Raw genomic sequence first — 23,884 nt, forward strand, 5'->3', positions numbered from 1 at the left:
GAGGATAAAGACTAAGGCATTCCTTCTTCCTTCATTTTTCCTTCCTGTTTGTCCATTTACAAACCAAACACAAAGCCAACTCTTCAAACAACAAGACAGTCCTACCCAAACCTTCAGTCACTGACAAAACATACCCCGTGATTATTTTCCTAACAGTTCTGCTTTCTAATTAAAGAGTAAACTAGGCACTTGTTTAACCTACGCTTCACTTTAAAACATCAAAGTTAAACCTTCTGTTTTAATCTTTAAAATAACTTTCAAGCAAGGTCTAAGGATCTTGCAAAAGCTTGTTACCAACTGCACACCTCAGGTATGCATCTCTTAGTTAGTAACAAAGCTTCTTGCAGAGTTTGGAAGCATCCCCATATTAATAATGGGTTGTTGAGCTATGATTTTCATACAGCTTAGGCAAATGCATAGACCTGTTCGAAGCAAAATAACAAGAAAAAGCCAAGAAAAATACATTTTCTTCAAAAATTATTTTGTCTTTTCTTGGAGCAGGGTAGGAGACTTCTGATTCTTCCACGTCCAACAGACAAACTTATAAATTAGCAAATACTCTGTACAGTTTAGCCACCTGCCGCCTAAGAATGATCAATCCCTCCAAGCTCTGCCATAAAGTGCTAAAACAGAGGAACCAACTTCTACCTAGACAGTTATAGCCTCCCCAGACCTCCCCAGGGTCAAAAATCACTGTTTTAGAGATATAATCCCTAACTCTTCAGAACAACTGACAGCAAAAGTTCATATAAGATATAACGCATTTCTTCCCAGTGCTCCTTCCAACAAGATGGTGATCAGAATCAGTCAGAAGAGAAGCACAGAAAGTGGCAAATCAACTTTTCTTTCAGCAACACTAACTTTGCCCCATTTTATGCCTGTTTTGCTTTCTAGTCCTGAAGGTTATCCCTCAACTGACGGAAGTCAGTGTTTCCACAGTTCTGGAGATCCTGCAATTAAACTTTCTGAAATTTTACACTTCAGTCTGACCATTATGTTTCATTATAGGTTTATATATTTAATATAAATATACAAAAATAGTCAGAAATTTAAACATTAGAGTTTAACTTCAGATCTACTGTGAAATAATTGATGCAAATACAATAATCCTCCAGTCACTTACCTTTCCGTCCTCCTCTGCAACTCAGTATGTGAGTTACAATACCAATAGACAAAAAGAATTCACATTTGGAAGTGTATTGTGCTCTATTTTCTTATAATAAATGTCAGATGTTTCTACCATGTCCTACTCCAAATCATCTACTCTTTTACTAAGAAAGTGTACAATGATCAGGTGACAGACTGATAGTTATAGTTAATAAACAGAAACAGATGCATCCTCACATATAAAATCTGCATTTATGACAATACCCTGAAAACAGTTTGCTGCTTGAAGATAAGTCTTTGATAACCCAGACTTCAAGTAACTTGCATGAAATCAAAGGTGGAGGAAAATAGTATCCGAGAACTGCTAGGCAAAAGACAGCAGGTTCAGACAGAGAAAGATTACCAACACAGAAGAAACACCTGGGTAAACACTCTCATCCACATATGTACATTTGTTAGTGTGCCATGAATTACAACAACCTGTGACCTATATGCTTACAAACATAGTCACTTCCACTCCAGTCTAATAGGAATGAAATCTCCAAGCTGCTCTAGAACAATAATTGAAAAACACATATGTTTAAAATCACTTCTTATTAGCTTTAACTATCCATGTTTAACTATGTACTACTAAATAGCTAATTGTTAAATAACCTGCCATCTAAACAGAAGAACTGCAACCAATTGCATAGGCTTATCTTCTACATACAATAAATGATGCTCACCCAAACGTTACTCACCTGCCTTAGATCCAAGGTGATGGTGACCCAGTGGTATTGCCTCCCATTCTGAATGCTGGGACTTTGCCACCAATTATTGGTACCATCGATCGCACTGGAAATCGGGTGCTGCTCTGTTTTCAAACAAAAAATTAAACATCTCTTGAAAATACATCTCACTGCATTTTCTTTGACCCAGCTCATTTATTTCACACTGAGCACAATTTCTTCCTGTCATAGAGAAGTAAAAGCCAAAATATGCCCCCACACAAATAGGCTGTCATCGGACTCTGCGGTGCTTAACGTTGATTTAAAGGTGTTCAACACTTTCTGCCAGCCCTTTTCTCAAAGGTAGTTTCACTCGTGTAGTAGAGAGACTAAAAGTAGAAAGAATTTGACCCCAATTCACCCTGTATTCACGGGAGAGGATCAAAAAAGAACGACACAGACCCATAAAACTGAAACGAAACCACACGAAACTTGCCTTTGGGATTGGCACTATGGTGGTCGCAGACGCGGCACTGAGCATTGCGCAGGGGCCGTCCCGGGACATGCTCCACCAGTTTGCAGAACATCTCCGGTCCCTTCTCCCCGCAGGTGGCGTTGGTGGAGACGTGAGCATTACTGGCCAGGTTCAAAATGGCAGGGAACAGGCCTTGAAAGAAATAACAATTATCAGCCACACCATAAGCCAAACAAAATACAGAAAGGGGTATGAGGCACATCTTCGAACGTACAGGGTTTCACAACAAGCTTCTAGCTGAGAGTCAGAGATACAGAAAAATACAATGAAAACAGCTTATTTTGTGAAAAGGTTATCATACCACACTGACACCAGCACATCAATTATCATAGCCCTGGGGCACCGCAGCCCTATGTGGCCCTGCCCACTGCCTAGGACTCCCCCAACCCTGCCCACAGCCCAGGATCCGTTTCAGCCCCCTGGGGCTCCCCCCCCCCTGCCCATGACCCCATTTCAGCCCCCCCAGGGCCATCAGCCCCTGCCCAAGCAGGGCACACAGCCCCCACAGCCCTGCCTAGCCATGGGGCCCACTGAGCTTGGCCCACCTGCAGCTTGTCCCCAGGGAGGTGCTCGATGCCTAGGGCTGCCCCCGTGGCTCTGGCTGCCCTGCTCCTGGCTAAGGCGGTGGGACAGGGCCTGGCTGCCAGCTCCAGGCCCTGAGGGACCCCCCAGGGACCCTCCATGGCCCTCAGGGAGCCCCTGGCTCTCACAGCACCCTGACCATAATAACCCTGTTGTTTTACTCCTTCTTTGGATGCTTTACTGCTGAAGGACACAAGACTCATTAACTCCTCCAGTTACTAAACCTTCTCTTCACTTTGGGAAAAAATCAAGACCAGGAGGACAACTGGCCCACTGTCAGAAGCGAGGAGGAACTGTACAGTGCACGCTTAGCTGGTGTGGAAAATGGCATTTAACAGGACCTCAAAATGTTCCAGGCTCCCAAGACTTACAGATTGTGCTTTAGACCTTTGCTTCAGGCTTTTCTGCAGTTTGTGTAAAGTTTAAGGGATATTTTGCTTGCCACTTTTTAATCTTCGCACAAACTCTTTGCCATACTTTCAAATGGTGTTGCTCTTGTGTGCTGGAATGATGAAACAACAGACTAAGTGTTTCAAGACTACTGCTACCAGACCAGAAATCCTTAGTATTTTCTAAAAGGAGTAAAGTTTTACTTTGTCTTGAAGGGTACTGATAAAATTTCAAGAATACTGCATGCAACAGACAGAAGTTAAGCACAGCTTCTCAGCAACATTGTTATCAGTTTCCAGCCTTCCCTCCTGTGCTAAAAAGCTTTTATTTCTTGCATGGTTATGGTATAATAGAGATACTCCATTTCCACTCAGAAGCAACTCTAAATAAGAGAAACAATTTTGGAAAAAAAAGAGTCCTGTCTTTAGACATTAATCACAATGGGCTGAAATCAAAGGTAGAGCCTTGGTATGGTGTATTAACAGCACCGCAAGAATTGCTACTGTTGCAATAGAGAGGTATTAAAATCACATCTCTGAAAGGATTTTTAGTATTCTTCTTGTGTTATAAGGAATTCTGAATACAAACAAAAAAAAAATCCAGTCATACATGTGAAAATAGATGCCTTTTTCACAAGTAAAAACACATGGATTTTTTTATTTGATTAATCTACAACATACATTAAAAAAGATTGTCATTCTAATATTTTGGTTTTCTTCGCTGTCCATCTCAACCAGGCAAAATTCAATATTCCTTTAATTTCTTTAATTTAAAGTGTGTCTGTCTGCCCAGTAATTGCATTACCCTGGAAAGCCTGGAGAAAAGTTTTAGTGCTATTTAAACATTGACTTCAGCTATTGAAAATGTGGCTAAATCCTAACCCTCTGCACCACAGCATGAATAACAAACAGTGTGTTTTCAATTGTGCTACTCTCAAAGTTTAACAGGAGAGAGATAGAGCTTTTTATTTTTTTTTTGAATCCTGACTTCATTTAAGTTAAATCCAGACTAGGTCAGATGCCTTGTTCCCATTATGCCTAAATTTGATGCAGACAAGAACACTGAAGACATCCTATTGACCACTTTGGTGTGGCTCTTCTACCAGTAATGTGCTTTCTGCAGTCTTCTCTCACCTCAGGCAGTATGGGTGCAGTATGGCTACAGACCTAAAGCTGAAAGCAAAGCAGCAATGCCACCCTCCATTTTCCTACTGGACAAGAAAGCTCAGCGGTGGAAGGGCATACCCTCTTTAACATTGCTCTCCAACGACATAAAATCTTCTCTATTCAGTATTCATTACTGTACACGTAGGTGTCTGTCAGCCAGTCTTGAAGAGCTATCCATTACTTCCCAGGACATTCATCACCCTCACTCACGTTACTGAGTAGCACTGCCATTTCTTTCCAGGGTCCTTTGTTACAGCGACATAATTTGCCTACGATAACCTTCAGTCAACAGACTTGTGCCAAACAAGTAGCAAAGTCCTGAAGAAAAGTGCTGTGCTGGTCAAGCTTCATTCCAAAACCCCAGGCTTCAGTCACTGTAGCATTCACCCTGGACTCAGCCCTTTTCTCTGCTCATCATCAAGCATCTCACTGATTTCTAATAAATTCACTGATTGATAATGAAATGGATAATGGTATGGTAATGTTAAGGTCTCATGATGAGTTTTCTGGGTCCCACAGAGATAAAAAGAAAGGACATTTCAATCCAACCGAGTTGCACTGGAGTTTTGCCCCAGGATCCAAATAAAAAACAAGGCCTTGTTAGCTCCATCCTGCAAGATACTGCATCTCTTCAAATCCCAGCTGATTACCTTCACCTCTGATTCTCTTTAAAGCAATCAAATTTTAAGGCACTCTGCAGAGGTGCAGCCACTGATTTCATTGGAGACTGAGATTAGTGTAGGAGCTGATTTATTAAAAAACAACAGGTACCTGCAATAACCAAAATGGGAGAGGCAAATTTAATGAGTTGCATCTTTACAGAACATTGTCCCTCTTCAGTCATTCAGCACATTCTCATGAACAATCTTCTCTTAAGAAAAGGTGGGTACTCAGAATTGCGAGTTCAAGAGCTCTTAGAAGCTGCTCTGACAAAAAAAAAAAAACCACCAACAAAAAAACACACACACAAAAACAAACCCTCAAAACACAAAGAAGAATAAAACCATCTGGTGAAATGTATTTTTCTCCCTCTTAGGAAGGGGTACATATGATGAAGATGAGCAACCACAGAATCAGTCACTTAAATGAGCCATTTACAGATAAATAGGTGACTGTCATCATAGCCTGCTATAAAATCCAAGTGGCCATAACAGACATAAAACTCTGGCAGAAGATACTGAATTTTTAGCAAATTATATTTGCATTCTTAAAGACATTGATGTAACTTTCACAATTTGCTATCTAAAGTCCAGCACAAATGATTGATTGAATTGGACTTGTCATACTTATTCCCACTAGAAAAAAGAGCAAGTGCTACATACAAAATCCTCACTGTTTCACTGCTGAGCTGCGGGGCTCCATTATCACATTAGACATTCATAGCTTTGAACCATCCTTGAGAAATCTCCATATGGATGGCAACAGATCCATGTAGATCTGTACACAAATCAGTACTAGACTTCTCATCTTGCTAATCTAGTCTGGTTGACTATATTCTATTTGTTAAAATACCTTGCAGCCAACTTTGCACATAAGTACCTGCTGCTTTATCTTTCCACCAACAAGCCCATCTCTGTTTGGGAAGTACTGTTCAGCATTTTGCAAGAGACTATGATGGCCCTGAGAAAAACTGGAAGAATTTTTAAATTAAATTCACTTACTCCTAACTGCTGGCCAGCTCTATTCATGGTAAAGTAAACTCTCTGATTTTTTTCCAGCTACTCAGCTGCCCATTTGCCCCAAACCAGATATTCACGCACCACCCAGTACCAGAAAATGAATAGTGTATAGATGCTAATTTGACTCTAAGAAAGAGTAACAACTTGTTCATTATAGCTCAGCACAAAAGCAGAGCTCAGTGTTTTCATTAGATGTTCAAGCAAGTTGATCTTTTTTGTAAGGACTTGATTTTAGCCAGATGCATGACTAAAACTCACTACAGAAAAACTGAAAACCTGAGTGGGTGCTGTCAGAATTATGTCATTCAGATCTTTCCCACAGAGGCAAAATGCCCCAAGCTCAGAGAAAGCAGAGGAAATCAAATCCCTGACAAGGTGGTTTGCAATGCAGATATGGCAGAATTTGTCACATTCACACTGTACAATGTTTGATTCTTAAAGAAATGACATGAAGGAAGAATTCCAAGGTTAGATGGATTTATTGCATGTATAGTTCATCAGGCAGACCTTGTAGTGAAGGACATAGCATTAATGTTTCACTTAAAGTCAGGTGAAAGGCTTGTTCATAATGAAGCCAGTTGTAATGTATTTGAATGATGAACAGGTGGTCAGCATGCAATATGTCAGGGAAGACAGGCAAAGATCTTTAGGTAGATGAGTCACTCAACCTCTGTTTTATGTGCTTCAATAGGCCTGTCAACTCCAATCCTTCAGAATGAATGGGAATAGTTGGAGCAGGCAACTTACTGGGGCAGATTCAAAGTGTGGACAATTCACACAAAAATCATAGAATGGTTTGGGTTAGAAGGGACCTTAAAGACCATCCAGTTCCAACTCCCCTGCCATGGGCAGGGACATCTTCCATTAGACCAGGTTGCTCAAAGCCCCATCCAACCTGGCCTTGGACACTTCCAGAGAGGAGGCAGCCACAGCTTCTCTAGGCAACCTGTGCCAGCACCTCATTGAAATACATCATCATGTAAGTAAAAGACATGTGCAACCAGGTGAGCTCTCCCTCTGTTGTAAAGTTTATGGCTGATCATACAGCCTACGCTTCTTTGGGAATTATTCTACCTGAAATCAGGGCCTACGGAAATCCTCACAAGCTCCTTGTTGCAGAGATAAGTACCATCATCTTCCCTAGAAACTCAATTTAATTCTTTGTGGTTTTATAAGGGTTTTTTCACCTAATTGATTTTGTTACAGGTATAGACTACCAAGCACCTCTGGAGTTTTCACCAAGAAAAATTTCAAGGATTTGGGACATTTTCAGGGTTCTGGCAATCCCAACTGTGATCAATGCACATCTGTTATATTCTACACACACCCAATTTACTGCTCATGAGCATGTCAATTCCATAGTATTTGCACAATGGATCTGACACACCCAGGACTTGTTGAACATTTTGCCTAGGCTCAGGTAGCTTGCCCGTGTACAGAAGTATCCATGCACTCCAAAGACATTAGACTTACTCTCCTTGCTCAGACCACAGCATGCACATATCATGAATGGAAATCTGGAAATCACATGCAGTTGTGTGCCACTTATAAAAGGCTTTTTAGCCATTTATTCCCTTATCTTTAAAAAATATTTCCAGTTTAGCACCTTTGGCTGCACTCTGTACAGCCCAATCTGAATGAAACCCCAATTCCATTCATAATTAATGATTTTTCACTCATGAAATTAATAGTATTTCATCACTGTTCCATTTCAGGTGGAGGGAAAGTAGATTTGTGCATTCTGACAAAATCCATGCATTGTCTGAGTTTTTGACCATGTTTGACTGTATGGATTCTCACAACACAACTGACAAACAGGGTGAAACTGTACTTCTTCACTTTCTATAGATGGCATGTGGAGAAAGCGAGACACTCCTCAGAATAATAATCTTCCTAGCAGAGGCACAGTTGATTATAAAAGAAATTAAACACAGCTGTACAAACAGAAGGATACAGATGAGAGTTCTGTTTTACATAGGCTTCGCTACGCCAGCAAATATGTTCAATAAGCACAATAAAGATAATACTTTTTGGTATCCTGATCAACACAGTGAGGATGGCAAAATTTCTTACAGGAAGGCTACATTTAAGACCGCTTCCCTCTGAATCCAGAGTCACTAACCTGTCTGATATCCCCTGAAAGCTGAATAAAGTAGGGAGGTCTTTGGGTTTGGTTTGTTTTGGGGTTTGTGGGTTTTTTTTGTTTATTTAAGAAATCAGAAAGCAAAAACTGATGGGAAATGAAGACAAAAGGTTATCTGAAGTCCAGATGGTGACAATGTTTTCTGGATTGTTCATTGGCGTATGCAATGAAGAGTTCCAACTAGACTTCAGCAAGCAACTCTACTGAGGCATTCAGCAAAGCAACAACCTGATTTATCCCCAAGTATTCTGGCTTTTCTGCGCTGAGGGTAATAAAGCAGTAATTCGTAAATGACCAAAGTAGATGTGACTTAAAAAACAGAGCTGATGTGTGCAGTTAACAATGAGCTTTTTATTGTCTCATTTCTCAGAACACAGAAATACTTGAAGGGATCTAATCTCATTTGCAAGTTAGCATTTTTAAAAATGTAAGGCAATCAGTGGCTCATAACAAGCAGGCAATGCTGAAGTTTGCTCACAAGCAATAGATTCTCTGTTTACTGAAAACATTTGCAGAGGACACAGTGACAGTTTTTCAGAGTAGTTTGATGCACTTCAGGACAACAAAAAGGGCTAAGGACGAAATGTAATAAAATGTTAAGAGTATTAGAATGTATAAAACATGTCATAGTACTATACTGCAGAAGCTGAGGTCACATTCTTCACAATATTCTCAGGCAGTTTTCAATAGCACAGATTTGTTTTGGTTGTTCTGTATTATTCAAGTTTTTAACTAAATGTATACTAAACAAAAGCCCTGGAACTATCAGGTTTGGGTTCAGATTCCTTGCCTGCTTAATAGATTTAGTCTCATTTTATTTCACCAGTGAATGTCCCTAACTTTTCTGTGTACTTTCATCTGAATCCTATCCTGTAATCCCAATGAAAATCCAGGCTGATTTCCTTAAAATAAATGGGCTGAAATCCCTAACTTCTAACTGCAGGAATTAAGGCACTTTAGAGTCAGCAAGAAATCTGTGGCATAACACCGCCTTATAATCCACTTTTTGTGGAGACATTGCCTAAAAAAACGCATTAGCTGCAGTATCAACCCATTTGAAAAGCTGAAAGCTTCACTACAACTTAAACAATAGGCTTAGGTAGCAAGCCACTAGGTAGAAATCATTTTGGAAACTGATCAGTCGCTTTTCTGTAGACCCAGAGGGGAGAATTTCTGCTAGCACAACACAAAGCTTGCAGGAGCTAACTAAGGGGTATGGTTTTATCAGCAGAAGCTCTGGAAACTTTAATTTGCAATGTTTGCACTAACTATTTCAGATTAAAATGAAACCTCACTACCGTGACAGACCACTGCCTTCTAAAACCTGTTTTATATTTCTTCTCATACTGTAGAGCAAAGCTGACTACTGTGTCAATCAGAAATACTAGCTGGTAAGATTAAGTTTATTTAATTCAACCAGCTTCCAACATTAGAACATAATAAATTTGTTCTCCAGAGCTTCCAATGAGGGATATTCCTCTACATCCCTGACAAGTCTATTCTGGTGCTTTATCACTTCAAAAGTTACAAACTTTTAGCGCTATTTGTTGCATTCATGATCTTTCATGATCTTGATTAGAGCTTCTGATTACCTGAAAGTTTGTTATCACACACCCTTTTCTCTCTTCCAGACTGAGTAAACAACCCTTTCAATCATTCCACAGTGAATTTTCTAAACCCTTATCCTTCTGAGTTCTTGGCAGTTTGCATCTCTTCAACAGGGCGGCTCCTCAGACCTCATCAGCACCAACTGGAGTAGAATAATTTCTTATGTTCTTGACAGCTTGACACACCCGAGAATAAGTTTTGTTTTCTTTTCAAGGTACAACAGTTCGGTTTGCATTGCATGCTAGGGTAAATGCAAGATCCTTCGCTGGTGCACAGCAGCCTGGTCAGTCATGAAAGAGAAGCATATGCCACATCAGGCCCTGGGATGAACTCAGGTTATGCGTAAACCAGATTACTTTGCAGCCCTTTGCTGAATACTCATGAGCACTTGCTTTCAGAACCATCTGCTGACTGTGTTACAGCTCTGATTCTGTAAAGCTTTTGCAGATCACACTTCAACAATCCAGCTGAAGCACCAGAAGAAAGAACAACAAAAAATCCATTGCAGCGATTAACATGACCAAAACCATTCTGCTTGAGCCCTGCAAGTTGTCAGAGCACAAACAAGCTACAGAAGATCAAACCTTGCCCCTTCCTCTGCCCATATGGCTGGAAAGAAGGGCAACACTGCAAACTAATAAAGAAACATTCTATCACATTCAGACTGGAAACAGAGTAGGCAAAAGTTTGCTTACTGGAGAATGAACATCAGCTGTATTACTATTCTCCTCCTCCTTCTCCCCCCCCCCCTAGTTTTCTCCATATAGTTTGTGAAGGTTAAAGAGCTACCGTCTGGCACAACTTGCATGTCTTCCTTCAAATTCTCAAACACCAGCCTACAACCAGGTTGATGGCCTGAATGTAGTAGAGAATGCAAACAAAGCAAAATGTTTTTCCTAAAAAAAGGGCAGAAAACCTGAACTCTAACAAAATTTCAAATCTCAAAGTGTAAGAAGCAGCATGCTAAATGTGAAAGGGAATGGGAAACCTAGGTAAAAGAAGGAGGAAGCATTACACCCAAAAAAAGCCCTAACTGCATGATACTAAATTTCCTGATATGCAGTATAGGAAGATAGAGTTAAAATTAGGGAATTATCAAACTCACTGAAAAACATCTATAACAAAGAAAACCCAAACTTCCAGATTAAATATTTAGAAAACAGGGAGGCCAAGCAATACTAATACATCTGCATAAGAAAGTAAAGCTTGTCACCTCTGTTAGTTACACAGTAACTAATATTTTCTTACACAACGTATTGAAGTTTTTAACACCACAGATGGGTTAGATACTAGTTTAGACCGAATGCTAACACTAAAAAAAATATCCTTTAGATCCTGCTAAGTATTAACAACTTGGCTAATGCAAACCTTATGATGTCCCAGCTTCTGAGTTCCTCTCATGCTCAGAGCTTGCAAACATAGCTGTAGATCATACAGAGACTATATCACAACACGTACTTAAATTGGAAGTAGAGAGGATAAGTACGCAAAGACATGGGTCAGCGTGTAAATTCTTAACACTGAAGCAGTTTGAGTAACTATTTCCAGTCCCATCTAGAAATGCCTACAAATGAGCCACCTAGTTTCCCAAAGGAGTGCACATCATACTTGACAGTCTTCAGCTGAAAAACCTTGGTAAAATACAGGAGGTTTAATAGCTTACATCATAGCCCTAAATGTGGTTTTAGTATTATAGCTTGGACCTTCACAAATTTCAGGTATTTGAGGCAAAAAATATTGAGTTCTTGAGAATTAAAATAACAAAAGCATTGAAAAGTTTTATCACAGTAATTTCTAATACCTTCACTATTGGCAGTAACTTGCTGCTTTCCTTCAATCAGAACAAAATAAGAGGCAGTACAAAGAAAAGAAGAAAACTAGCTTTCATGCTAGTTTTCAGCATCAGACAGTACAACTGGATGTAAAAAGGTAATTCGAAAGTTCTCTTTATATATCATGCATTTTCAAAGTATAATCAGTCTTTCTTCTGTCAAGTCATGTCTTGCAAGTATTGATTTTTTTATATTGTGTTGGCCTGTTCAAGAATCTATCTAGAAATTGTCACAGCATTTGCACCAAAGCAAAAGAGCCAAAAGTTGACAGATGGGCAGGCTGCCAAGGAACAAACCTGACAGACCATGAAATTAGTTCGTTCTTGTTCACCCAAAGCTTTTTCCACACTTTGAGGAGCCCACGTCATTGTTTGTTGGTTTGGGGGGTTTTTCTTTCTCTTAGTATTACACCAGCTTTTTTTGCTGAAGGGACCGTAATCTTGGGAATGATTTTCACTCAAACCTGAAGTAAATACAAGCCACAGCTATTAAATATTTCAGTGTCTTGTCAGTTTTGTTTATATACAGTGTAAGACACAATATTAGCTTAGATCAATGTGACAATAGTACTGCAGTGTGATTGGCATGTCAAAGACTAGAGACATAAGTGACAAATGACTGAGGTGTCCCAATATCAACATCGCAGAACATTTTTGCTCCTACTGATGTTAGATTTAAAGTAGCCTCCTCCCCCCCTTTTGCTATTACTACCTCATTAGTTAATGGCCCACCCTGCACTTCTTTCCTACCATCAGTTTTCAACCTGCTGCAACAGTCTTCCCTGTAAATGAAAATCCTGTCTGGGTTTAATCCTAATTAAATTTGCGTGCACAAGTGTGCAGTGTAAAGTTTCACACTGAATTATTTATTTTAATAAATATGACACTGTGACCCAACTGTCTAATAGCTCTCTCCTGATTCTAAATTGATATTTATCACTTGCAAAGTCTGAGAGACCTGAGCCTGCAAATAATTTTAAAAGTTTAGCAGTCCCTGTCATTTCTGTGCTGTGACTCAGTATCACAACCAAAGTGTTACTACTTCTTTTTCCACATAAACATAAAGAAGGCAGCTGACATCTCATTGTGATCATAAACCAAGTCTTACAGCAAGCAGTTGCATAACAAAGGAACACTGAAATGGATTTTCCACTTTGTTAATTTAAGCTTGTTATTCACCAGCCACACAAACACAAAATTTATACGTGGTATTTTTCCACTTTCCTAGTATGAATGCACTTAGAAATTTAACTTCATATAATGCAGCTGCAATTTATAATACTATTTAAAATAAGTGGAATTTTTCCATTAATGAACAAAAGCTACTTTAAGTTGAAGAGTTCTTAGCATCTCAGAACTACCAGCTCTCCTGTCTTACAAAGCCATGTGTTTTTTTGAGACAGAAGAAAAACGTTTTCATTCCAGCAGGCACAAAGCCATTATCAGGGCACATACAGCCCCATATCACTGCCAGATCTTCCTGGGTTGAAGGGAGTGCATTTCCCCCAGCTTGAAAGAAGCTGAAAGGATTTGCAACTGTGTGCACTGAAGACATGCAAAACTTGGTCATTCCCTTATCTCTACCGACAAGATTTTGCAATCTCTGCTTTAAATGGTTAATTGGGAAATAACCTCTGTAGGTGTTTTTTCAGTTACAACTAACTGTTCGATGTGCTATAGAGGTGGCTTTCTGTTCTTTGCAAAAAGTTAACATATCATGCTACTAGCTTTCTAGGCATTTTACTCCAGGCAACAAGCAAAATTGCAGAATCACCATGCTTTATTTACTTAAATTTGCTGGTCTCCAGACTCACAAGCTAACAAATGTACAGGGCACATCTTGCAATTCAGTATTGTAAAAATATTAAATAGCAAGTCACCTGTTGTACACTTTCTGTGTTTTGAACCCTCACCACTTTCAAATCCCCCCCTTTTCTTTTTTTTTTTTTTTACAGTAAACATCTTCATGAAAATCAAAGACATTTGTGTCACACAGGGTTAATTGCTGAAAAAAAGTATAACTTTAAGAACATGAAAATAAAGAGGGGGAAAAAACAACCATTATTGCAAAGTAACTAAAAAGGTTCTCTTCTATATTGCCATCAATGCTCAATAACTCAGCCAGCCGCATGGAATTTTAATCAAGTGTCCTGAAAGTATTTTGCCTTTGGCCTGAAAACAAGAATGATGCATTTCATCCCAAAGGGCTATTTTTAAAGAAAATTGTAACAGTCTGAAGACCATGACTGAGAGTTTAAGACCTTTAATTTAAAATTTAGCAATGCTACAATGACACTAAAAAAAACTTCCAGGCACATTTTGGATCCTGCCCTGAAACACCACAAACATTTTTGCCTATTGTTGTGGGAAATGCAGCTATCACAGGTAGAGCTGCAGAGCAGGCAGCATGTATTTCTCATTGTCTTTAAGAACAGAAACGATGAGGAGGGCTGCTCAAGTTTTAGGGAGACATTGTGTCATCAGGTACTATGTGGTATACAGAGGGGTTGTTCTTTGGGGCAAACTTCCTGACCTCTTCCCTGCAACTGCACCACTGAGAAGCCCCCTCTTACCCTCTCTTCCTATCACTACAGCAGGATTTTCAGCCTACCAAAGATAATCCAAACACGGATTTGTCCATTACCGCTATTCACCGTGGCTGCGCAGCAATAGCGGATCCTTACACCAAGCACCCACAATAAAAAGTTCTTGAGCAACCAGACGTATCACTGGAGCTAAACATCAGTGTGGCAACCTTCGAACCATGCCAAGATACACGCTGAATACAGCCATCCACCAGCAGTCATGATTTGTACCTACTGCTTCATTGCTGCCTTCAGATCCCATGCTATCACTCCTCGCCACAGAAAGATCTCTTCTCCTTTGGTCATCACGCTATTCAGGCTGAAGTTCCCTGCCCAGCCGCATACATCTCTTTCTCATTGCTTGCAAAGAGCAGCCTCGTCCACCTCACAGGAAACCTGCACTGTACTTTGCAGAATCATTTCTTTAATTAGAAATGTTCCCCATTACAGTATTACCAAATACGCAAGAAACTAAGTTGTCCCTTGTGTGACCACTCTAGTAAAGAGTGGCCATTCGACTCTAGTATTTGCATTGCTGCATGTCTTTAGCAACGATAAACTTGCACTGGAGGACATTGGCAGACACACTGTAAACCTACTTCAAGGAAGATAAATGGTGATAGAGCTTGGAAGGACTTACTCTTGCAAGTTTTAGCTTAAAATTCAAGTTTACTTCTAGAGATCATTTCAGTAACAAGCTCACATTTTTACATTAGCAAAAAAAATTTATGGGTTCTAAAATTCTGATCAACTTTTAGTGAGATTTATTATTAATATCCAAAAACAACCCTTAAACACCCAGTTTTGTTCACAAATCACAGAGTTCTAGATGCATGACAGACCTACTTTCTATTTGTAACAATGTTTTACTTAATCCTGTAAATGAGATATATTACCCCATAAAAGCAAACTGGGCTACCTGGACAATTAAAAACAAGCCTTATCGAACCAATGCATTAGTTAGCAACTACTGAAGGAATAAGTGAACAATTGTCTGTAGATAAATGTAAATTCACAGCAATTCTCCTGAAGTCGGTGGAGTTTGTTTGATCCTTCAATTTCCCATCAAAATTTTTATCTCTTCAGCATATTTTAAAGGGTATTTTCTAGTAGAAGTCATTAAGTACACATTTTTGAGACTTTACAGGCCAAAGCAAATAAAAGGAATCCTAGAAATCTCAACAGTATCTATTTCACAACCCTCATTTAAACCAGGGTTTCCACAGCTCCTGACAAGTCGAAGAACCTTGGCTTCAAACTTCTGTTATCTAGCTCTTCCAAGCCAATAAAGTAGAAACAATCATCAGAGGGATTAGCACACAGTTGCAAGCCTTTTTTGCCCTCTCCTCTTAAAACAGTGCAAGGTATGCACAGCAAAAACAAGTAAAATATATGAATGGTGTGGCATGAAGGATAACAAAGCACACACTAGCTATTCATGGGTTTGAATAAGAAACGTTTCTAAGAGAAAACTAGGCAAGAAAAACCAGTGGACTCTCTTGCCTCGCAGGCACCCAGCTCTCCCACCACCTTGTGCCATGGCTGCAAAGCTCATTCTGCCAGTGCCCATGGAAACAAAATGCGGGAAGGCTTGTACCCCTGCTCCAGTCCTCCCTGGAAGGGTGGCATTTGGCCACAGACAAACCGCACTGGGAGTGCCAGTCGATACTAGGTTTTTTGCCTTCCTTCCCACACAAACATTTCTTTGGACACTTCTTTGATCAGATGACCTTTGCAACAGAAGGCAAAACTGCCAGTTGGGCCACCAGAAAACTGAATAAAAAAATATCGATACTAATCTAAGGCAGTGTCAGTGCTAGCTCCAGTTTGCATTTATGCTCAATGGTTGAGTTCCAAGGTTTATTATAGTCAGCACGACTTGGGCCACTGATTTGTAAAGAGCTATGATTTTGCTGTTAAAAACTTCTTGCTTCACTGGGTCCACAGGAAAAAAATAATAATCCAATAATCAAATCAAGACTATAGAAGTTGTTTCAAATTACCTATACAGATTCTGCACTGCACTCTCAGCCTTCCAGCAAATAAAAGCTTATACACATATGATAAAGGACGCAGTAGACACAGGCTTATCTTCAAGGTCATTTTTGAGCAAAACAGCAGTACAAATGCAGGCAGAGCCACAGGGAAAATAAAGTTTCCACATCAAGAAGACCATTTCTTGAACAGCTTTTTAACCTTTATTCTCATGCGGGAATCAAGAGGGGGGCTGGATCTCACAGCACAATAAGTGAGCTCACAGAAAGGAATTACAGTACGCTTGCAAAACAACTTTCAGATCTGAAACTTCAATCTAAAAGAATTGGTTAGGGAATATCTGACAAAGTCCTTCCTGTATTAAATGACAGTTTAAAACAAAATCAAAAGCTAACAAGTTAAAGATGATAAAACAGAAGGAATTGCTAAAGACTGAAATCTACTTTGCCTGCACAAAGGAGCAGTGGGATCTTCATGGCCCAGCCTGGTAGGACAAGGCCAGAAAAGCCCAGACAAACCAGCTTAGTCCATCAACACCCATCAGCTGTTGCTGCAAGGCTGGGCCACTTGTGCGAAGGGCAGTGGGTGAGACTGCCTGCCCCGCAGCCCCCTCCCTCGCAACAGCCCCCTGAGCTCCCACCGCCATTATAACAGTAGTGATTTTCCAGGAAGACTTTAAAAAAAAATTAAGGTTTTCAGGTAAAACCGAAGCATCCTACAAGTCCATTTTGCTCTGCCACGAACACAGGGGAAAACTTGTAACTGCTGTTTCACACCACGAGGGTAAGTCTAAATTACATGCATCTACGTATCTTTGTAGTGAGGATATTGAAGGCTTGTACTGTTACAGTATTTTTTGTAGTCTTACACTTCTATGCTTTCTAATGTTTAGATGTTAATATTACTGCAACTACAAAATAAACCTCATTTTCCTGTAAAACTGTGGTGTATACAGCTTTTAATACCCAAAAATGTGTATAAAATAATGGCACCTCAGGGTAAAATCAGTTTTTTTCCTGTAAAAACACAGAATGCTTGAGAAAGCATTGAAATGAAGTCCTTAAATAGCAGAAATAACTAAAAAAACCCACAGATATACCTAACCTTTTTTTGCTCTGACCCAGAAGCAAACGAGGCACATACCTCAAACCTCAAACCCAGAGAGCTGTACCCATAACCTAATGCCCAGAGGAACTGTACACAGCCTCTGAGATACCACTTAAGTACCTAAAAACATATATTAATGGGAAGTTTGATTGATGCGCACCTAAGGTTTATGCCAACTAGCAAATCACAGTTCCTGCAAGTTGACCTAACTAACCTCATCTTGCAAAACTTCTCCAACACACTATTCCTCTGTTTGGTCGGAAAGGGCTGCCTGGAGGACAGAAAAAAAACCAACATAGGAGAAGGCAGCAAACCCCACCTGAACATCTCGTGAGAGACTGCTGTAAATACCAACAACGGATCAACACACACTGATAGTCCTGAATTTTGAGAGATGCATTTTCTAAGCCCTCAGGGAGTAGAGAAAATATTTATGACAGACAAGTGGGTTTTTTTATCTTAATCTTCAGTCTACTTAGAACACTTTCATGGGATTTTTCTCTGTCACATACCTTTGCACTCTGAGAAAAGAAGAAACAGCCTATGGCTTGCTGGTGCTAACTTTCTTTTAAAACAAGTGAGGGAAAAACAAAGCGTATAATAAATTTAGGACTTTTTAATCAAGGCCAAGCACAACGTCTTCCCCACGGTATGTCCACAATGTTCTTTGCAGACCACCAGAAAAACTGATATTTCTCATGGTTCTTTATTCTTCTCTCCCATCCTCAAGTGAGACCTCAATCAGCAAAATTTGCACCTAGCTGAGATCCATTACCTTTTACACGAGTGTTTACATTACAAATTCCTTTTATTAAAAATCTAGCCCCATTTCTATTTAATAAAGGTTTCAAAATATATTTGTGTTCCTTACTATGAATTAAGGGAACTTTATCATTTTAACGTTATGGTACCCACAAAGTCAGCATTCCTGGGAACATGCAATGTGGCCTCTGAGGTGACTTCATAGACAGGTCATCTAGAATTGACTTTTGTAGAGTACTATATAGAATAAAGTCCATTACACTAAGGCCTCAACAGCCAAACTGTGTCAGAGAAAACAAAAGCCCAGAGCTCCAGAGTCACATCTGCTCTCCTACAGAGTTTGGCTGGGGTGTGCCAAGTCCTGCAGCCCAACAGAGAAGCAGCTGCTGCAGCCCCATGTTCCCAGGTCCAGCCAGTAGTAAAGCTGAGCACACATGGGTTCACTGGAACTAAGGTTTCCAACCCAGCGGAAAAGTGAGAACTTAAGCCAAGTATAGCATTCTGCCCAATTTTGCCAAAATTTAAAGTTTTCAGCTCACCACAGCATTCAGTCATTCTGCCTCAGACTCCTGTCATATTTTTAGCTCACTTGCCTCACACTGCAAGTTGCAAACAGCATTGCGTCTAAGTGTTCCACAGGTCTCAAGGGACTTTTAATTTCTTCTAGTGTTCTCTTATCAGGAAACAATATTCACACCAGTGGAAATATAGCAGAAATGTTAAAGGAAAATATTTAAAAATAAAGGCAAACTTTGCAGGGGATGGAAACCTTCCCATTTCCCATATCACTTCTTTGTTGCAGATTTTGTGAAAAATCTGGTATTGAAGACTGATGGAAACGAGCTCTGTTCAAGCCATTAGCATATACCAAACCATGATGCAGTATGGCAAAGTACCTATGATGTATTTTTTTCATCTCATCCAGAAAGTATTTGGGAATGCAACACCCAGCTCATCTTCAAAGTGTAAGAAGACTTTCTTCAAAGTTTTATGGTCATCTAAGTACATTCTGGAAGTCTGGCTCTCAGTTTCAAAAGTGAGAAAGGAAACCATATCAATGCAGAAAACACCTTTGAAGGGATGAGGTTGTAGCAAGGCAACTAAGTGTAAGTCCTACCTATCTAGGCTTGTAGACTAAAGGTCAGATCTAAAAAACCCAAAAGACTGAAGTGTCTTCCTGCCAAATAAAGCACATCAGCTTTGAGATGGAACTTGCCTTCCTCAATCAGGCACCAAAAAGTGCTTCTCTGCTACGTGGGATGAACAATCATCCAGCCAAGTGGTGCCAGGCTTGAGTGACCCAGTAAAAGGAAACAGCAGACACTGGTACAACAAATAAAGTCTTTCTCCTGAATTTGGACTCCTGACTGCTGCTTGCAAAAAGTAAAAAAAGAGAAAGGCCTGCCATTTGATTCTCCTTCCATCTTTGAGTGCCCTAACGATCCAACTACGGCATCAGCTTTTTTTCTTGCCCATTTGGCTTCTGCACACGTGAAACTTGCATTCTTTGCTGCACAGTAGCTCAGTTTCAAACAGAGGTTTGGAGAGATATCGTACACACCTCCCCCTCCCCTGCATTACCTGTCACAGTAACTTGGTAATGTGGCACTATTCAGAAATTGGAGATGTGGGTTCAAACAATCTCAAACTAAGGAGATTAACCTAAATCTCCCACTCCACTTCCTGGGCAAGTGCTCTCACATTCTGATTTATAAGCAAACCATATCACTTACTTTTCAGCAAAAAATGTGGTTACTGACCATAACGTCATAATTTGTGTATGAGTCATAGCCTAAGCATACTTACTAAACCAGATTCTTGAAGCACGGTAGGTTTGAAACCCAAATGACGGTAAGTGGGAGAAATACACGTGCTCAGCTCTGCCCACGTGAAGCACCCCAGGCACCTTCCTGGGGCCATTCAATCCCCTGAGCATCAGCCCTTGAAGACTATTGATTCCAAAACCCCAGGCAGGATCAACAGCGCAGGCTACTGCAGCACACCAGCTTACAAAAACAAGCTAAGGAAACATGTAATCTACAACTACAGCCTTGAAAGTTACCATTACCACCCATTTACAGTAGCAGGTTGTTTTTTTAGTTATAGAAAAGCCACCTGACAGTGGCAGAATCAAAATTTCTGAAATATAGGCAGCTGTGTGCAAAACCATTAACTGTTTTCCCTTTCTACTTTGTAGACCTGTATCACTGTTACCTCCAGTATAATTGAGAATGCATTCCAACGGAGCAAACCTGCTACACAAGCCTCTGAAATAGCTATTCACTTCCGAGCTTGGAAAATAACTCTCATCTGGATCCGGACACTAGTGATATGTGCTTCACGAAGAGTTACTCCACCAGAGGATACAAAAGACTCAGCTGGATACTAAACCCAACTTTTCAACATGATGGGGACACTTTACGAAACACCTGCAATTAAAATACCAACTAAGTTTTATAGGTATGTAGATATTAATCTTTAGGCTGAAGGAACCAATCATTAACCTTCAAAGTTGTTCAGTGCAGTGACTTTACTATTCTGTGTTTCTCTTTCTTAGATTGGACTTCAGCACTTTCTGACAGACCCTTGCAACCATCGTACGCTCCAGTTTCCTCATCTGCTGACAGGACAAAAGCAGGAACAAACAGAAAAACAAGAAAAGCTGAGAGTTCTACCACGATACTCATCTTGCCCTGGAAAGACACCTTTCCATCAAACTTCTCCAACACTCTTGCAACAGCTCTGGGAAATCTTTCCAGCCTTACCACAAACTGTATTTTTACATCATCAAGATGCTTACAAGTCTGAGCTCCAGTTGTTTACTTTCTGCAAAAGCAACATGGCTATTCTAATCTGCATCGCATTCTTCACATTGTTTTAGGATCAGTTATCTTGAATCCTGGTTTTTGCAAGGCAGTTATCCACCAGGGGGGTTCGATACTCATTGCTTCCTCGGACAATCTGTGCTCTCACACCGAGAAAAAGAAATTCTATCAACTTCATCTACTAGAAAGAATGGTCTCCTGATCCAATCTTTCAACTAGAAAAATATAATTATAAATTTAAATAGCCCCAGGAGGGGTGGCTTAGGAGCAATCAAGTATCTTTGATCACTGGTATAAACACGCATTTTATCAAGATGGCGCCAACAATGCGGGCTGCTGTATAAAAGCTGGAGTACTAGCACTAAATTATTTGCAAAAGCTGCAGCAGATTACTGCAGTGCGATCATTGCAAATTTCTATGAAAAAACCATATGGACTCATCACCTACATTTAACCAGCTTTAGGAAAATTTCTACCTTTTCAAACTTTGTGCTAACATATATATTCAAATAGGAGTTAATAGTGAATTAAGGTTATTTGGTGTGCATACGATGGTACCTTACAAAAAAAAAATCGTGAAAAGTAAATTTTGCATCATTTTGTCCGGCTTTTCATTTGTTTCCAAGACTGAATTTTCATAACCAAGGTGAAGTGTATTGGTTTAAAAGCTGAAATATATGGACTCAGCAGTTTACTTGGGCTTGATTTTGTCCTCCTTACCTGGAGGATGAAGTCCTGTACGCACAATGACATTAATAAACACTCTTGCTTTTACTACAGCATGTAACCTTCCAGATGCTATTCTCCCACACTATATCCGTCTTGAACACCACGCTTCACTGTAAAGAACACGTGCCTTCCGACCATTTCCCATCCTCGGCTTTCTTTTTTCACTAGAGACCTAACGCCTCTGGGGACTAACGAGCAGGGATCGGCGGGAATTCTGCTGTCGACGCCGGAAGGAGCGGAACCAAACCAAAGGCGAGGGCACCTGGTGTCCACCAGCGCCTTCCCTCGCAACGCAGCACCGCCGCAGCGCCAGCTGGTGCTGTCCCAGTAACAGAGCGGGCACTGCTGCTGCTCACCGACCGCAGGCCCCCTGGGAAAACGCACGTTACCGCGCTTGGAACAAAGCGGATGAGCGCGCCGAAGTTATTCGCGAAGGACGAACTCGGCGCAGAGCGCGCCGGCCGGCCCCGCGGGCGAGGGCAGAGAGGAAAGCCGCTGTCAGTCACCCCCACCGCACCCTCGCGCCCCTCCGCCGCCCGCCTGGAGAGCGGTTCCGACCCCCTCTCGCCCCGTCTAACAGAGCTTAAGCTGGTTCACATCAGCGACAGCGTCGAGGCATCCTCCGGGTCTGCCTGCTGCTCCCCCCACCCCCCCCCGCAGCGGGACCCCCGGGGCTGCGGCCCCCCCGTCTCCAGCCGGGGCAGGGGCTACGCTGGGGGCTCCGCCGCCCCGGGGAGCGGGGCAGGGGCCGCGGCCGTGCCCGCCCCCTCCCCCGGGTTTCGGCCGCTCCACCGCGTCCCTCGGCTCCCACAAAGGGAGTGGGAGGCCCCGGAGGCGGCCCGGCAGAGCGGCCCCCGCCGCCGAGGGAGAAGAAAGGGCCGCAGGGAAGGAGGGAAGGGGGGGAGAGCGGCTGCAAAGCGCGGAGATGGGGGAGAGAAGGGATTGGGGGGAGGGGGGAGCGGATCCCAGCCCGGCGCCCGCCGCGGGGCTCCCCTTGCAGCCCGGCCCGGTAGGGCTGGGGTCGCACCGCCAAGGCCCCCCCAGCCCCGGAGAGGAGCGAAAGCCCCGCTCCGGGACGCTGCGAACAAACTCCGCGGGGCACAGCACCCCGAGAGAGAGAGAGACGCCCGCGCCCCCCGCCGCCGCGCTCACCTCGGGGCTGGCCCTGCCCCGGCACCCACAGCAGCGCGGCCACCACCGCCGCCGCCAGCAGCCACGGCCCGCCGCTGCCCATCGCCGCCGCCGTGAGGGACACTGCCCGCCCCGCCGGGCCCGCCCGCCTTATACCGCTCCCCGGCCCGCCCCGCCCCGCGCCCGCGCCGCCGGGGGCTCGCGCGGACGCCCGCGCTCGGGGACCCCGCGCCGCGCGTGCCCGCCCCCGCAGCGCCGCCCCCGCAGCACTTGCAGCCCCGGGGCCCGAGAAGTTTCGGAGAGCGGGGGCTGCTGAGCTGGGGGTGTCTGGGAGGAGGGGCGAGGAGGAGGGCGAGGCACCCGGGAGAAGTGGGAAGGTGGGAGCGCGGAGGGGGGCACACGTTGCCGAGCTCGTCCAGGCTGCGGCTTCCCTGGGCGGCCGGCACGTTCGCGGGTTTAATACCAAAAACCCACAAAACTTCAGCGGCTGAGCCTTTCCTCGTAGATTAGCCCTCCCCAGCCCTGCGGCTTCATGCCCGCGCTGATACTTTGCGAGCCTCCGCCGCACGCGAAGCGGGCGCATCAGCCATGTTTGATAAGCGAACCGCGTTCTCCCGCGGGTCGGTGAGGCGAGGGGTGGGCGGCTTTTGTCCCGCAGGAAGTCCTCGCAGCTCGCTAACGATCAGCTCTCTGCTGAAACCACCACGGAACAGAGCGCGCTGGTTGTAGAAATTCCTCAAGGCAGAGACGCTTCTTTCGTACTCCAGGAAAGGTCATTCCCGTTGGGCTGTCCTGCTCTAAGGTTTGTCAGCTCGCAGAGCTCAGATTTATAGTACTCCTTCACGAGTTTTTCGAGTAAGTTGCAGCAAGGAGTGACGTTTTCCTGAGAAAAGAAATGTATGCCCAGAATAAGTTAGTTGAGGTGGGGCAATTTCAGTCAAAAGATACTGTCTCTCAAACGTGATTCCCTGCCGCTGCAACGCACGCTGCTGATTTCTTAGG

General features: G+C 42.4%; 1 protein-coding gene across 1 annotated transcript in view; it reads right to left on the reverse strand.

Annotated features, from left to right (window-relative positions):
- Positions 1-22,985, reverse strand: part of LAMA1 (laminin subunit alpha 1) — a 109,152-nt gene extending 86,167 nt beyond the window's left edge. Inside the window, exons 1-3 of the mRNA XM_075416444.1 lie at positions 22,904-22,985; positions 2,311-2,481; positions 1,848-1,960 (exon numbers count right to left, since the gene is read on the reverse strand). Coding sequence (XP_075272559.1) covers positions 1,848-1,960; positions 2,311-2,481; positions 22,904-22,985 — 366 coding nt within the window. The remainder of the gene's footprint in view (positions 1-1,847; positions 1,961-2,310; positions 2,482-22,903) is intronic.
- Positions 22,986-23,884: the final 899 nt, after the last annotated feature.

This window comes from Opisthocomus hoazin, chromosome 3 (assembly GCF_030867145.1).
Source record: "Opisthocomus hoazin isolate bOpiHoa1 chromosome 3, bOpiHoa1.hap1, whole genome shotgun sequence".
NCBI lineage: Eukaryota > Metazoa > Chordata > Aves > Opisthocomiformes > Opisthocomidae > Opisthocomus > Opisthocomus hoazin.